Source organism: Fusarium odoratissimum (genome assembly GCF_000260195.1).
Source record: "Fusarium odoratissimum NRRL 54006 unplaced genomic scaffold supercont1.46, whole genome shotgun sequence".
NCBI lineage: Eukaryota > Fungi > Ascomycota > Sordariomycetes > Hypocreales > Nectriaceae > Fusarium > Fusarium odoratissimum.
The window spans coordinates 381-12,852 of NW_022158726.1; the positions used below are offsets into that span (position 1 = coordinate 381).

At 47.2% G+C, this 12,472-nt stretch overlaps 6 protein-coding genes across 6 annotated transcripts in view; all 6 read left to right on the forward strand.

The window, feature by feature from the left end:
- Positions 1–1,143: 1,143 nt before the first annotated feature.
- FOIG_14939 (uncharacterized protein) lies at positions 1,144–2,741 on the forward strand (the record flags this gene model as incomplete). Its single annotated transcript, XM_031216237.1, has 3 exons — positions 1,144–1,311; positions 1,367–2,022; positions 2,063–2,741. The coding sequence occupies 3 exons, from the start codon at positions 1,144–1,146 to the stop codon at positions 2,739–2,741; spliced, it is 1,503 nt and encodes a 500-aa protein (XP_031053919.1).
- Positions 2,742–3,513: 772 nt separating this feature from the next.
- FOIG_14940 (uncharacterized protein) lies at positions 3,514–4,179 on the forward strand (the record flags this gene model as incomplete). Its single annotated transcript, XM_031216238.1, has 1 exon — positions 3,514–4,179. One exon carries the CDS (start codon positions 3,514–3,516, stop codon positions 4,177–4,179), a length of 666 nt encoding a protein of 221 aa, XP_031053920.1.
- Positions 4,180–4,613: 434 nt separating this feature from the next.
- Positions 4,614–5,314, forward strand: FOIG_14941 (uncharacterized protein). The gene is made up of 2 exons (XM_031216239.1): positions 4,614–4,652; positions 4,704–5,314. The coding sequence occupies exons 1-2, from the start codon at positions 4,648–4,650 to the stop codon at positions 5,191–5,193; spliced, it is 495 nt and encodes a 164-aa protein (XP_031053921.1). The 5' UTR covers positions 4,614–4,647; the 3' UTR covers positions 5,194–5,314.
- Positions 5,315–6,611: 1,297 nt separating this feature from the next.
- Positions 6,612–7,108, forward strand: FOIG_14942 (uncharacterized protein; the record flags this gene model as incomplete). Its single annotated transcript, XM_031216240.1, has 2 exons — positions 6,612–6,916; positions 6,967–7,108. One exon carries the CDS (start codon positions 6,612–6,614, stop codon positions 6,891–6,893), a length of 282 nt encoding a protein of 93 aa, XP_031053922.1. The 3' UTR covers positions 6,894–6,916; positions 6,967–7,108.
- A 1,060-nt stretch (positions 7,109–8,168) lies between these two features.
- Positions 8,169–11,265, forward strand: FOIG_14943 (uncharacterized protein). Its single transcript, XM_031216241.1, has 2 exons — positions 8,169–8,398; positions 8,445–11,265. Exons 1-2 carry the CDS (start codon positions 8,237–8,239, stop codon positions 10,857–10,859), a joined length of 2,577 nt encoding a protein of 858 aa, XP_031053923.1. The 5' UTR covers positions 8,169–8,236; the 3' UTR covers positions 10,860–11,265.
- Positions 11,266–12,017: 752 nt separating this feature from the next.
- FOIG_14944 (uncharacterized protein) overlaps positions 12,018–12,472 on the forward strand; it is a 1,149-nt gene continuing 694 nt past the window's right edge. The window contains exon 1 of the mRNA XM_031216242.1: positions 12,018–12,470. Coding sequence (XP_031053924.1) covers positions 12,189–12,470 — 282 coding nt within the window. The 5' untranslated portion in view covers positions 12,018–12,188. The remainder of the gene's footprint in view (positions 12,471–12,472) is intronic.

Sequence of the window (12,472 nt, forward strand, 5' to 3'; positions counted from 1 at the left end):
GACTTTGCTATACTGCCTAATTATTAAACCGCAGGGTGCTAATTAGAAGGCCATTTTGGCTAAAAGAGCTGCTTTTCTTAAAATAAAAGAGTTATAATATTTTACCCCTCATTTAGAGATAAGCTGGGTTATATTAAAAATACCTTAGGTAGATAACTTTATTAATTAATAGTAATTTAATAATTAAAAGCCTTGAAGTTAAATTTCTAAGAATAGAATTATAATTATAAGAAATAAATTATTAATTAACAAAATAAACTACTATTTAAATAAATAATTAACAAAATATCTCTTGGCACTTAATCTAAATGAGCCTCGTTCATCAATGCAGGGGCTTGTGGACTTAGGCAGCGCAGGGCGGAGTGTCATGACCACTACCCCGGACCAACAGAAGGATCATCGAAAAAGGTTCTGCAGGGCCAGAGCTTGGCCACGGCCGGCAGAAAAATCCGTTGTTGGTTGAGCATCCACAAGCTCGTGCGCGTTTCAGTATCAGCGCTTATATTGTGATGTTGGCGATCAGTGGTCTGTTCTCTTCTATTTAGAGAGTGCGTGATTTAACAAGCAACAAGACATGACATCCATGGAGTGAGAAGATTTTGCACAGTGTCACAGTGTAAGCTCGTTGCACAAGCCGGCAGCGCCTGCGCCGATGCTTTGGGGAACCATCTCATGAGAGCGCAGAAAGTCCTTGCTAATGTTCGCTCTCGTAAAGAGGCCACCAGAGCATCACCCGCTGTTTTCTTCCATTCTCAATTCTCACAAAATATCGCGCGTTAGGCTGGTTTACTACTTTGTCTTTCATTCCGTACAATCGTGATGGATTTATCAATCTTTCTCTTCATTTTGAGTTTGTTTTCAGTCATTCAAAGCCATAACCCCCATCTAAGGCACTCTCGTCTTCACTCCAGTTCGCGTCCCTCAAAAGCCACAAAGAGGGCGGATGATGACCCATCAGACTTTTCCTGGGTTAAGAGATAGGCCGCCATAGGCGATAGCTACACCGCTGGAATCGGCTCTGGACGTCCCTTAGGAAGCATCCTTGATGGAGAAGAGGTTGATGTCAAAATAAAGACCCTTAACATTACACTACCCAACCTCAAGTTCAGTATTCATGGGAACTGGTATTGTTCTAGATATGACATGTCATATCCCATGATCATCGACAGGCTCCTTGGCTCGCAAGTCGAGAGTTTCCAGTATGCTGCTTGCAGTGGGGATCGTGCTGGTCAGATCTATCAGCAAGCAGAGCAGATCGAAGGTGATCTCGACATGTTCATATTGACAGCTGGTGGAAATGATCTCTGCTTGGTAAGATACTCAACTTCCAGATTCTAGAAACAAACAACTAACCATGATCTTTCAGTCCGGTATCATTTCAGATTGCATCCTCCTCTCTGCTGGCAATGATGAAGCCTGTGAAGCTGTCCTCAAAGTCGCCGAGGAGAACGTTGAGACAATCATCAAGAGCAACATGAAAGAGATTCTCTACGCCTTAAACAAAAAGGTGAAAGAGGACGGTATCGTTGTTGTCCTAGGGTATGCCGAGTTCTTTAGCACCGAGAACAGCGACTGTGAGGATGAAGCATGGGACATAACAGAGTTTACAGAGCCCATAAAATGGCCTCAGAAAACGACGATTGCTCACCGACACAGATTCAACGCACTCGTCAAGAAAATCAACAGAGCAACTGCCGATGCAGTCAATGAGATCTCCAAGGATGACGAGGTCAAGTATATTATCGGCTTTTCAGACTGGAATCCTTGGGTTACTGACGCGAGCTTTGATGGACAGATGTATTCTCCGTTTGCCAATGGAGATTACCCTAGTAAAGGTCAGCCTGAGATGCATTTCATCAAGCCCCCCACCAATCCTACACCTGGAGAACGTGATGAACTGAAGAAGCGTGGACTTGACCAATCAGATTACTATGACTACTCAAGGGGTGAACTCAAGAAGAAGCGAGCTCGTGAGAGCATATGGAGTTCAAGTTCTTCAACAGCCCCAACCCATCTGAGCTTGTACGAAGGGCGCTAGGGCGTCACGATCCCAAACCTCCAGGTTGTCCCTCAGACAAAAGAGAGATTGGACTATGGGTATCGGTCTTCCGGACAAGATTGCAGAGAATTTTCATCCGAACGAGCATGGACATGTTACTATGGCCAGTTTTGCAATGGCGGAGGCGATGGACCTTCGTTCGTTGGTGCTAGGCATAGATGCCCCGTCATGCGAAGTTAAAAACGAGTTTAAGTGCTGGTCGGATGACAACTGGAAGATCTTCTCCAGCGCTGATCGTCTTGATGAGCACTATGAAGATTTCTGCAAGAATATCGAGCAGCCCGGTCATGAGAAGGGATGGGACTACTACAAGGAGGGCACTCCTGATGAGCATGAGTTCAGGATCTCACTTAGCGACGACGTAGCGGACTATGACGTGAACCAGTGCATCGATTCCTCCAAGAAGCTGATTCACAGCTGCGACACCAACCGCCGGCTGAATTGGAAGACCGGAGGCAAATGCATCCGCGACGACGGAGCCTACACTTACGAAGTCAGCCCAACGCGCTACAACAGACCCTGGCCACCACCAGAGTATGCCCAGGGAACCTTCAAAGGATGGTACCACTTTTCTCATAGTTCATATACGATAAAGGGCGGCGGGTTTTCAACGTGGGACTTTGGTCAGAAGACGATGAGGCCGAGTATGAATGGATGCTATGGACTTGGCACGACGGCTTGAAACTTTGAGTACTACGATGAACCGACTGAGGAGGGGTATGAGTGGAAGCTTACGTTCAATACGCCTGTTTTTGTGAGGTCTAGGTGTTTCAAGAATAACAAGATTGTCAAGGGTGCTAGCGGGTGGACTGATGGTTGCGCAGGAAATGACTGAGCTGGATACGATTAAGTAGCTAGTGAGAAGTTGTAACTAATATAAATATATTGTAAATCCCAAGTACATCCGTCGAGAAACTGTCACTGCGATATATTTATCTGCAAGCACCATAAGTCACTAAACGTATGGAACAGCTGCGCAGTGAGCAACCGTTTAAGATATAATAAATTAACACTACTAAGTTAATAAACTTTTCCTTTTAGTGAACTCAGTGTTATTTATGAGCCTATATACTTAATATAGCAATTACCAATTAAATAACTAGCTGCTTTAAATAGCGGCTCAAGCTTAAAGTAATACCAGCACTTATCGTAAACCCTTATTACAAAAGTTAAGGAGTGTACCCTATCTTGTATTTCTTTTAGCAAGGGAGCTCCACTACAGTGCACCCTATCTTGTATTCTAACTGCGTCAGGTTAAGCTAGTGCAGTGTTACCATCGGTCAGATTATTAATCAGCACAATTTGACATAATTTCGCCGCATCTGGATTATTTGGATAGATATAAACTAGCCATATATTTATCTGTCTTTCTTTTCTATGGCTCTTCAGACTTCACCACTTGCCTAGCTTCTTACATCCATACAATACGCCAGATCGGTCCAAAAGCAGTCACTATGTCCTCCCTGTATCATTACTCCTTCTCCCACGTCTCCAAGACAGATTCAGTCGATCAATCCGCAATTAAATACCGCGACCTGCGTCTCAAAGCACTAAAGGCTTCTCCTGAGTCCTTTTCTTCCACATACGAAATCGAATCTCAATTCACAGATGCAGCATGGAGGGATCGCCTACTCCAGGACGATAGAGAGAACTTTGTCTGCGTTGCAACCCCTGTCAGCCCTGGCGCTTCTTCGATGGCACAATGGGTAGGACAAGTGACTTTGAGAGGTCCAGTCAGCAGAAAAGACTTCACACTTCCCGAAATTTCTGGTCAGCCGATACCCGGCGGAGACGACGAAGAAGATCGTTGGCAAATGCTCAGCCTGTTCATTCTGCCAGAACACCAAGGACGAAAATTGGGGCAAGGTCTATGTCGGGAGGTTATTAAACATCTGCAAGAAACTCGACAAAAGACAAGAACCGTCGTGAGGTTGATGGTCAAGCCCCAAAACACCGCTACTGTTCACTTATATGAAAAGCTTGGTTTTGAAACCGTCGGAAAATGCACATTGGCTGAGGCTCTTATAGCGAACGGAGATGGCCATCTGCTTCCCGAAGATACCACAGACGCCAAGTACTCTACTCGGTCAGGCCTGATTATGATCTACACTATCTCATAGACTGTCTATAATTACGATAAGCTTTAGCGCAGTGCTGAGTAGCCAGGCCTTAGGACTTGGCCCCTAGTTTACTGGACAACATGCCGACAAAGTGGGAAGATTTCTCCGTATGGTCGTCGACTAATAGAGTCATAAATAGATCCTTAGGCGGCCAAGTGCTTACTTCTTATAATTGTCTTTATTAGTGCGAATATGCCTCACGGCATAAAATACACACAGGATGCTTAAAGTCTTCACCGTTTCTACTCTCAAGTAATTATTCATAGTTAGGTTAGTTCTATTTGTAATCCTGTATACTTGATGTAATAATTACCTATTTAAATAAATGGCCGCTATTGTGTGTCTGACTAGTGGCTCAATGCCAACCGACGTCATAGATCTTGTCATTCCAGCTCCAGCCCCATTCGCTGGCGACCAATCCATCGCATTCCATGCTCCATATCAACATCACTCCAGAGCTTCATTTAAATGGCGTCAGTATATCACAATCAATACTCTCCGTCACTAATATCCATGCTTCCCAGACCAGAAATGGCTGCATCACGATCAAAAGCCAAGCCCTTGATGGACACAATATCCGAAGCCCACCGGATGTCCTACCGCATCGGCCGCGGCGAACAAGGTGTCCTCACATTCGAACCTTACAAGTCCGCCATTCTCCCCCTCTGGCGCTTCCGCACAGTCCCCATCGCGCGACAAAGCGCTAAAGACCTGTGGGCCAAGTTCAACGAGTTCAAAGACCAGTGCGATTTTGTGGGGATGGACATGACGCGTAAATTCATCCAGATGGGTATGACGCGTGCAAAACGATATGCGAATCATGCTGGTGGGCGGAAGTATAAGAAGGGCACGAGGGAGGAATTACCAAAGAGTGATGAGCATCCGGATAAGGATGAGAAGGAGAGGGCGAGTTTGATCTTTAGGGGGTATTGGGAGAAGTGTAAGGAGGATGAGGAGTATCAGAACCTCAAGGAGGAGTTTTTGAAGAAGCAGAAGGATTGGAAGGACTTTTGATAAATCCTCAGTAATGGTACTATTTCTTGGTAAACCGTCCGGAAACGGTCTGTCAATATTCAGCGGACTCTCTCTTCGGTGCCTCCTTTAGGGTCCTAACAATCGATGCCTTTCATTTGACCCAACCATTCAACAGTAACTCCGTCACAAAGTGGCGCATTCAGAACCTGCATGATAACATCACTGAGTGCATCACCCTCATTCATATCCTATTCTGATGGCCAATCCTCCCCTTTATCTGCATATCTCTCCCAGTTCGGCTGCTGAAGCTTTGCCTTCTCGACCGCAAGCCTCGAGTCGTCCGGGGAGTTGATTGCCCGGGAAGCCGTTGGCAACCATATGATCTGCCGTTCGAGAAGTTTTGCAGTATCAACTTTGACCGGGAGTCTTGTGTTCCGGTGTCTGAAGGCCGCGCTTTTTGGCTTGCCTTTGGCTGTAGTTGTGGCCTGTGCTGAGGTGTTTGATGGTATCTCTTGGCGCCTTGTTCTGGTACTCTTTCTCTGTCGTTTGTTCACATGCTTTGTTTCTGCACTACTTGAGTAAGCGTATTTCAATATTTGTTCTACCCCAAAACTCTTTGCCTGTTTCGGTTAGTCTCTGGGTTTACTGTTCAAGACCTTTGACTTCCCATATTGTGAATCTATTTGTATGGTTGCACGCATTTCTGCGAGTCTTGAGGCTCCTCATTAATGATTCGTTCAGCCACATCATGTCTCAAAGGGATCAGACTCAACTTCTGCGCGTGCCTATAGACAAGTGTCAGTTAATAGTAGTGTCATTTCGGGCCTCAATCGCAACACTCCCCAATATTATTGCAAGCAGCTCGTTGCCTGTAGGTTAAGAGAATTGACTGCCGATAAGCTTATACCGATTTGGCATACATTGCGGGAAAAGCTCTAAAAATAACTGGTGCAAGGTTATGTAACTTAATACTAGCCAATCAAGGCACGAATTCTAACCACGGCAGCTTTATACTCATACCAGCCAGCGCATAAATAACTCACAATAAGCCTAACAAATCCCAGAACGCCCGATCATCCAGCGCGAGTCCCGACAAGGCATGCATCACCGACAATCCGTGATCGGCTCCCTGGCACATTTTATGCTAAGTTTTCAGCTCTGCCAAAATTGCGGGGATGATCGCTGCTCTCAATCAGCCTTATGCCCTCCGATGGAACCTGGCTTGACTCTATCGGGATTAAAGTGAGAATGGTGAGACAGTGAATCATCGGTTAACTGCCTTTGTGAGTTAGATAAGGCTGCAAGTGGCTTGTAGCTAGGCATTAGAGACTAAGACGGTGAAATTTTGGACCGTTGACGGATGGCGGTGTGTCGGGTTATAAGAAGCAGATAATTCCCCAGCTCAAAGACAGTTCATCATCCTGCATTGCCAGATTAAGCTTAATTATCGAGTCATCATGAAGTTCAGCGCCATCCTCCTCGTTCTCGCCCCTCTCGTCTCCGCAGCTGCTTCAAAGCAGGCCGCTGCTGGACTTCCTGACCTTGCTTCGGCCAGTGAGAAGGGTCACGATCTCTCATCACACGGCGAGGGACTTCAGCTTGCTGCCAAAGTCTGTCCAGCCAAGTTCCCCAGAAAGTGTTCCCTCGGAAACTTCTGCTGCCGAACTCTTAAGTGCTGTAAGAAGGAGTGCTGTCAGAACTCTGCGAGATATTGCAGCAACGGCCGTTGCTATAAATAGATGGCAAGTCTTTTGGTCATGATGTAAGTTTTGAGGCAAGCTTTTGTCGCGAGAAGGCACTAATCGGTTGTAGCATCAATTGTGTGACACTGGGTGAATGAGAATTGGTACGAGAAAGCCGAGAGGAATGCTTCACCTGTTGGGACTTGGTTTGTCGGAAAGGAACTTGAAAATGACTAGCATACACATAAATGAACGACATTCTATTTGATAACTCGCTGTATATTCCATCCTCTCTGGACCTTTCGCCTATTCATCCACCTACGTCAAGATAACATCTGGCTGAGGATCATTTGGCCTGTCCCACGGGAAGCCATTCCTAAACAGAAGCTCCTCTTTCGAATTCTCAGTAGACATGACCACCACGCATGAATATTCGCTGACATTCATGCTGATTATTCGGTAGAGGCCCCGCGCTATATGCTTCGTCACCTGGGTTACCGCATGATGTACATGTTCGTTGGTGCCTGTTCGAAGGATGCAGAAGTTGGAGTCTCCGTTGATGTTGATAAAGATAACTTCGACTCTGTTGATAACGGTACCAAATCCTGGAGCTGGCGGTGGCCATGAACTTGGGTTGGTGGAAGGATCAACTGTATAATGGACTGCGGGTTGATGCTAAATGATTCGTGATTTGTAAAATGGGATAATTGATGCGGTTCTTTTGGCAGAAAATGTTTGGGTTTGAATTCTGAAAATGGATGACTGGGATAATTGGCCCGTATTTATACACCGTTGCACGAAAGCGATTATTATCCTACTCTTTTGCCTTATCTCGCTATCCCTTTGTTGGCTGTTGTTCCGTCTGATCAAAAGTTCCATTCAAAAGCCCTCGTGCTATCCAATGTAAAGGCGACTTGACTCAAGTAGTCCGGCGTGCAACCAACAGCCAACAGTCAACGCCGCATAGTTCAACCAATACAACGGCGAACACTACAAGTAGCCCTGCGAGAGCTGACTCGGAAAACTTTTGACAGAATGGAATATTTCCAGCTCTAGATGACTAAGCTCTTGTATCCCCCAGTGCAGGCTGTGGTGAGCCGAAACGAGAGCTTCAGGTCATTTTGTCGCTGATCCTTATCTTATCTTTATCTTATCGCTCTTCATTTGTCCATGTCGCGACTTTCAGCCAGCCAGCGTCGCATTTTCATTGCACAGCCTGTCGATCACTAACATGATTGGACGCGCCAGAAGCGTGTCCGCTAATAATTGGCGATCTGCCAAGCACTGCCCCCGCCTGGGCGATTGCTTATTTCCGACTAAATACAGGGTAGTCGCTGGCATCACTGAGAGAAACATTCTTGGCATTGTTTCGTTTCAATCCAAGACTTTTCGTTGAAACAATGTCTGAAAACATGAGTGCCAAGAGTACGGAACAATCGGGACAACCCGAGAATAGCATCCCGTCGTGGTCGTCGAGGCTGTACCGACAAGTTGGCTTCTCGGCGAAAAAGACGTGGCAGGATAGAGGTGACATCATTCGTCACTCGAGAGAGCTCTTCACTGTACGTTGACGAATCCAGTACTCCAAGTTGAGCTCACAAGGTCTAGGCTGCAGGCCCAAATGGACTGTCATATTCTTCGCTGCCGACCACTTCAAGTATACGGCTTCTTGAGGTCAAGCCTGGGAACCCCAGCGAGATGCTGCAATGCTCCCTTCAAACAGTTGACTTAGCGGACAACCCCAAATACCACGCGCTCTCATACACATGGGAGCTGGACCCACCAAGCTTCCCCTACGAGCTGAGATATCTGTCTCAAAAGGTCCCAAACTTCTCAAAAGTCGTCACCAGCGGTGTTGACACGGTTAATCATGCTATCAATCGTCTCATGGTCCGGTCGCGTTCTGAGCCAGCAGATCCTGATGCAAGGTCTGCTGAGAACTCCACCGACCGGGACAAGATTCTCTGCGACGGCAAAGGTGTCTACGTCAAGTCTAACCTGTATCAAGCTCTTCTCCAGCTCAGAAAAGCGCGTCCGGGCCTCTACTGGATTGACGCAATTTGTATCAACCAGTCTAACCTTGCTGAGCTGGGCCAACAAGTCCAAATGATGAATCGGATCTACAGCTCAGCTTCCCAAGTCACGATTTGGCTGGGTACTTGTCCCCATGTTTTCTCACCCGGTGTCGCCAACCTTATCCAAATGACCAAGACTGGACTTCCCGAGATTACCGAGGCTGCTGAGTCCAAAGACTTTTACTACACCAGAGTCGGAACAACATCGCTTTGGCATTTAGTACTTTGCGTCTTTTTCATCGTGACGCGTAAATGGTTCAAGAGACTTTGGGTGCTGCAAGAATTATGCCTCGCCAAGGAAGCCATCTTCCTTCTGGGGGATTACAAGTTCGAGGCGGATGATATCTCTGTTGCTTTTGGTTGGATGAGAAGTATTCTGAGCGCTTGGAACACCAGCGGGCTGCACATGTTTGCACAGATATTGACTTCATTTGGAGACATGCCTGACCAAGCTGTCTCATTGCTTAATTCACGTCGGACAATCTCTGAAGGTGACAAGGTTGGGCTGCAAGAATGGTTCAGGCTGGTCAAGGACCGCGAGGCAAGAGATCCAAGGGACATGGTTTATGGCGGACTTGCCTTAATCAAGCCAGGGACGCTGCTGATGAATCCGAGCTTGAAACGAGGCTCTGAGAAGCATCCTCAGATTACGCAACCCGGAGATCCACTGAACGAACAAAATTGGCCATCACTACAAGCAGACTACGCCATCGACCTCCCCGCAGTTCTTGAGAAGGTGGCGCTCAGTCTTCTCTCAGGCCCTGAGCCGATGAACCTCCTCTCGCTCGCAACGCGATATCGCACTCCATTCTTCTACGACATGACGAGAGACACATCTATCCACTACTCAGCAATGAAATATGATAAGTTGTCAGAGCTTGAAGTCGATGTACCATCATGGTACGCTGCGCCATGGCTTGAGAACTCGCGGGGGATGAAGCCTCTCATCTGGCAAAACAGCACACCGCTCGAAAACATCTCAATGATGATCAATAGTCCATCCATATCGGCTGATGGCAAATCGCTGTTTCTTGAAGCAGTACAATTAGACGTCATCGAGTCTTGTGTCTTGTATAATTTCTTCGGCGATCTGGCGCACGATATGGAGTCTATGATCACGCTGAGCTCCAAGGAAAATGAGCGAGCACAGGAAGCTGCGGCATTGAAGGAGTCTTTCAACTACGCTCCACCGTTTCATCTACTAGAAGTGATACTTAACATGACTGCATATCCGAAATCGACAAAAAAGTCGCCTCTTGAGGTCTTCTGTGACCTTCTCACTGCTGGAACGTGGAGAGGCCCGCCCAGCAGCAAGATGGTCGGGTTCTGTCAATGGCTTGACGACTGGGTAAATAATTACGTTAAAGAACATGACAAAGAAAAAGCAAAAATCACAGATGAGAGTCTGATCCTGAAAGAATTCATCATCAAAAGAGAGCCCATCATAGCCAAGATACATAACGACTACGCCAAACTGCGCAAGGCATATCCCAATGAACCGTGGTCACCCGAAGACCGTAAGGCCATCTCGGAAGAACGCAAGACCGAAGCCTCGCACTTCGCAAGAACCCTGCAAATAGCACAGACGGTCCGAGCTCTGTTCAAGACCCAAAGCGGCAGACTCATCCTTGCACCGGCATGGGCTGAAAAGGGCGATGTTGTGATGGCGGTGAAAGGCGGCAAGGTTCCTTACGTCTTTACACCAAGAGATGAGGACATTAAGCGCAAGATTGCGTTTAAAGAGAAGTATAACGGGGACATATCGATTGAGGCGTTGAAGGTACGGCCGGGACATAAGGAGGCGCAGAAATGGGATGCGGCAAATCTACGAGGTGACATTGCGGGGAAGGGGAGTTATTTGCTCACTGGTGAAGTTTATTTACATGACTCGGATTTGGAAGAGATTCTGGGAAGGGACTTGGAGTTTGGCAGATTACAAATTGTCTAATTGCGATCATGCATAGATGGAGAGTTTGGCTGTCATTTTCTAACACGCACCTGGACCTCGACAAACTTCTGTCATCATCCGAGCTTGGATATGCATGTTACCCAAGTTGAGATTGATAGATGAGCTTCAATCTGCACAGACTTGCTTGTGGCTTACCAACTCTCCGGATCTCAGCGGAGTGGCAAAGAACGGCGGCTATTCAACGACCGTAAATTGAATGAAGCAATCACGGTGTAGGGTAATATCAAGATTACTCCGCCAAAAAGCCACAGGAGCTGTTTAGACGCTCGGATAATCAAGAGGCTTGGAACTATTTCCAATAATCCTTTTGCCTTTTCGATATGCTTAAACAAGAGATGTAAGCCCAGCGGTTAAGCGATGTTCATCGACCACTGCGAGGTTGACCTCATGTCACTCCGATATTCTTACGTGATGCGATCAACAAAAAAGGAAGGCATTTCATGGCTCCGGTTCTAGATCCCCAGAGAGCTAACAACCCCCTGAAAGCCCTACTCGGCACTCACGGGAACAGTCTCAGGGCGCTAGTACCTGAATTTAGCGCTGACTCTCAATATTAACCTCAACAAACACAGACGCCTCAACGGCACCTGCTACAAAACTCCGTGACATCCCCTCCAATCAATCACCCCTGAACTGCATCTCGTATTCCCCAGATGAGATCCACGGGGCAGAAAAAGCTTAGCTCAGTTGAGTTCGCATCGCCAAGCCAATCGATCAGCAGCAATCTCCACGACGGTAAATCAGTGGGTATCAGCCGACCTGGCCTAACCTCAGGGGTTAGGCGTTCTAGACACCGCTAGCCCGGACGGCTAAACGACGCTGGCCAATGGCAGCGGGCGACAAATTTCCCTCCTGTGAGCCACTGTCATAACATACGAACTTATTCCTTGGATTAGTTTCCAATAGTGCTGTAACCGCGCGCTGCCGAGATGCACCTCGGACTTCTCCAATCACCGTAACCTTCGCCAACCCCTGAGCACGTCAATTGCTTCTCAGCTGGCGTAGTGGATGATGTGAATTGCCTTACCAATGAGTTTGCTGGTACCTTCCGCTATGAGCCGTGAACCGAGATTAGTGTATTATTCACAGGGCTGCTAGACGAGCATGTCACTGCTGCATCTAAAAGTAGATTCATCGTAGGAATACACAAACACATAAAAGAGCTGGATATCCTCTCCTCAAACTGCTTTTCTTTTCTGCTCTTCAGTCACTCACTCACATCCACTCTTTACTCGCAACTTCTCCACGCTCTTTAACAAGACAACAGTCCTTCTTTAGTTCCCTTTTCTTCAAAAACAAACCGCCAACATGAAGCTGTCTGCTGTCACCCTTCTCACCCTTGCCACTGGCATCCTCGCCGCTCCCGTCGCCGAGGCCAACTACGACGTCTCTTACTCCAGCTATGAGGCTCCCAAGGCACCCAAGCCTCACTATGAGAAGCCCAAGCCTAAGCCTCACCACGAGAAGCCTAAGCACGAGTACCCTGCTCCTCACCATGAGAAGCCTAAGCCCAAGCCTCACCCCAAGAAGCCTGAGTACCCTGCTCCTCACCACGAGAAGCCCAAGCCTAAGCCTCACCCCAAGCCTCACTA

Excerpts from the sequence above, each read along its gene's own strand:
- FOIG_14943 (XM_031216241.1), top strand. The coding sequence starts at position 8,237 with ATGTCTGAAAACATGAGTGCCAAGAGTACGGAACAATCGGGACAACCC. Across the intron at positions 8,399-8,444 it reads ACTCGAGAGAGCTCTTCACT|GCTGCAGGCCCAAATGGACT; the intron begins GTACGTTGACGA and ends CACAAGGTCTAG.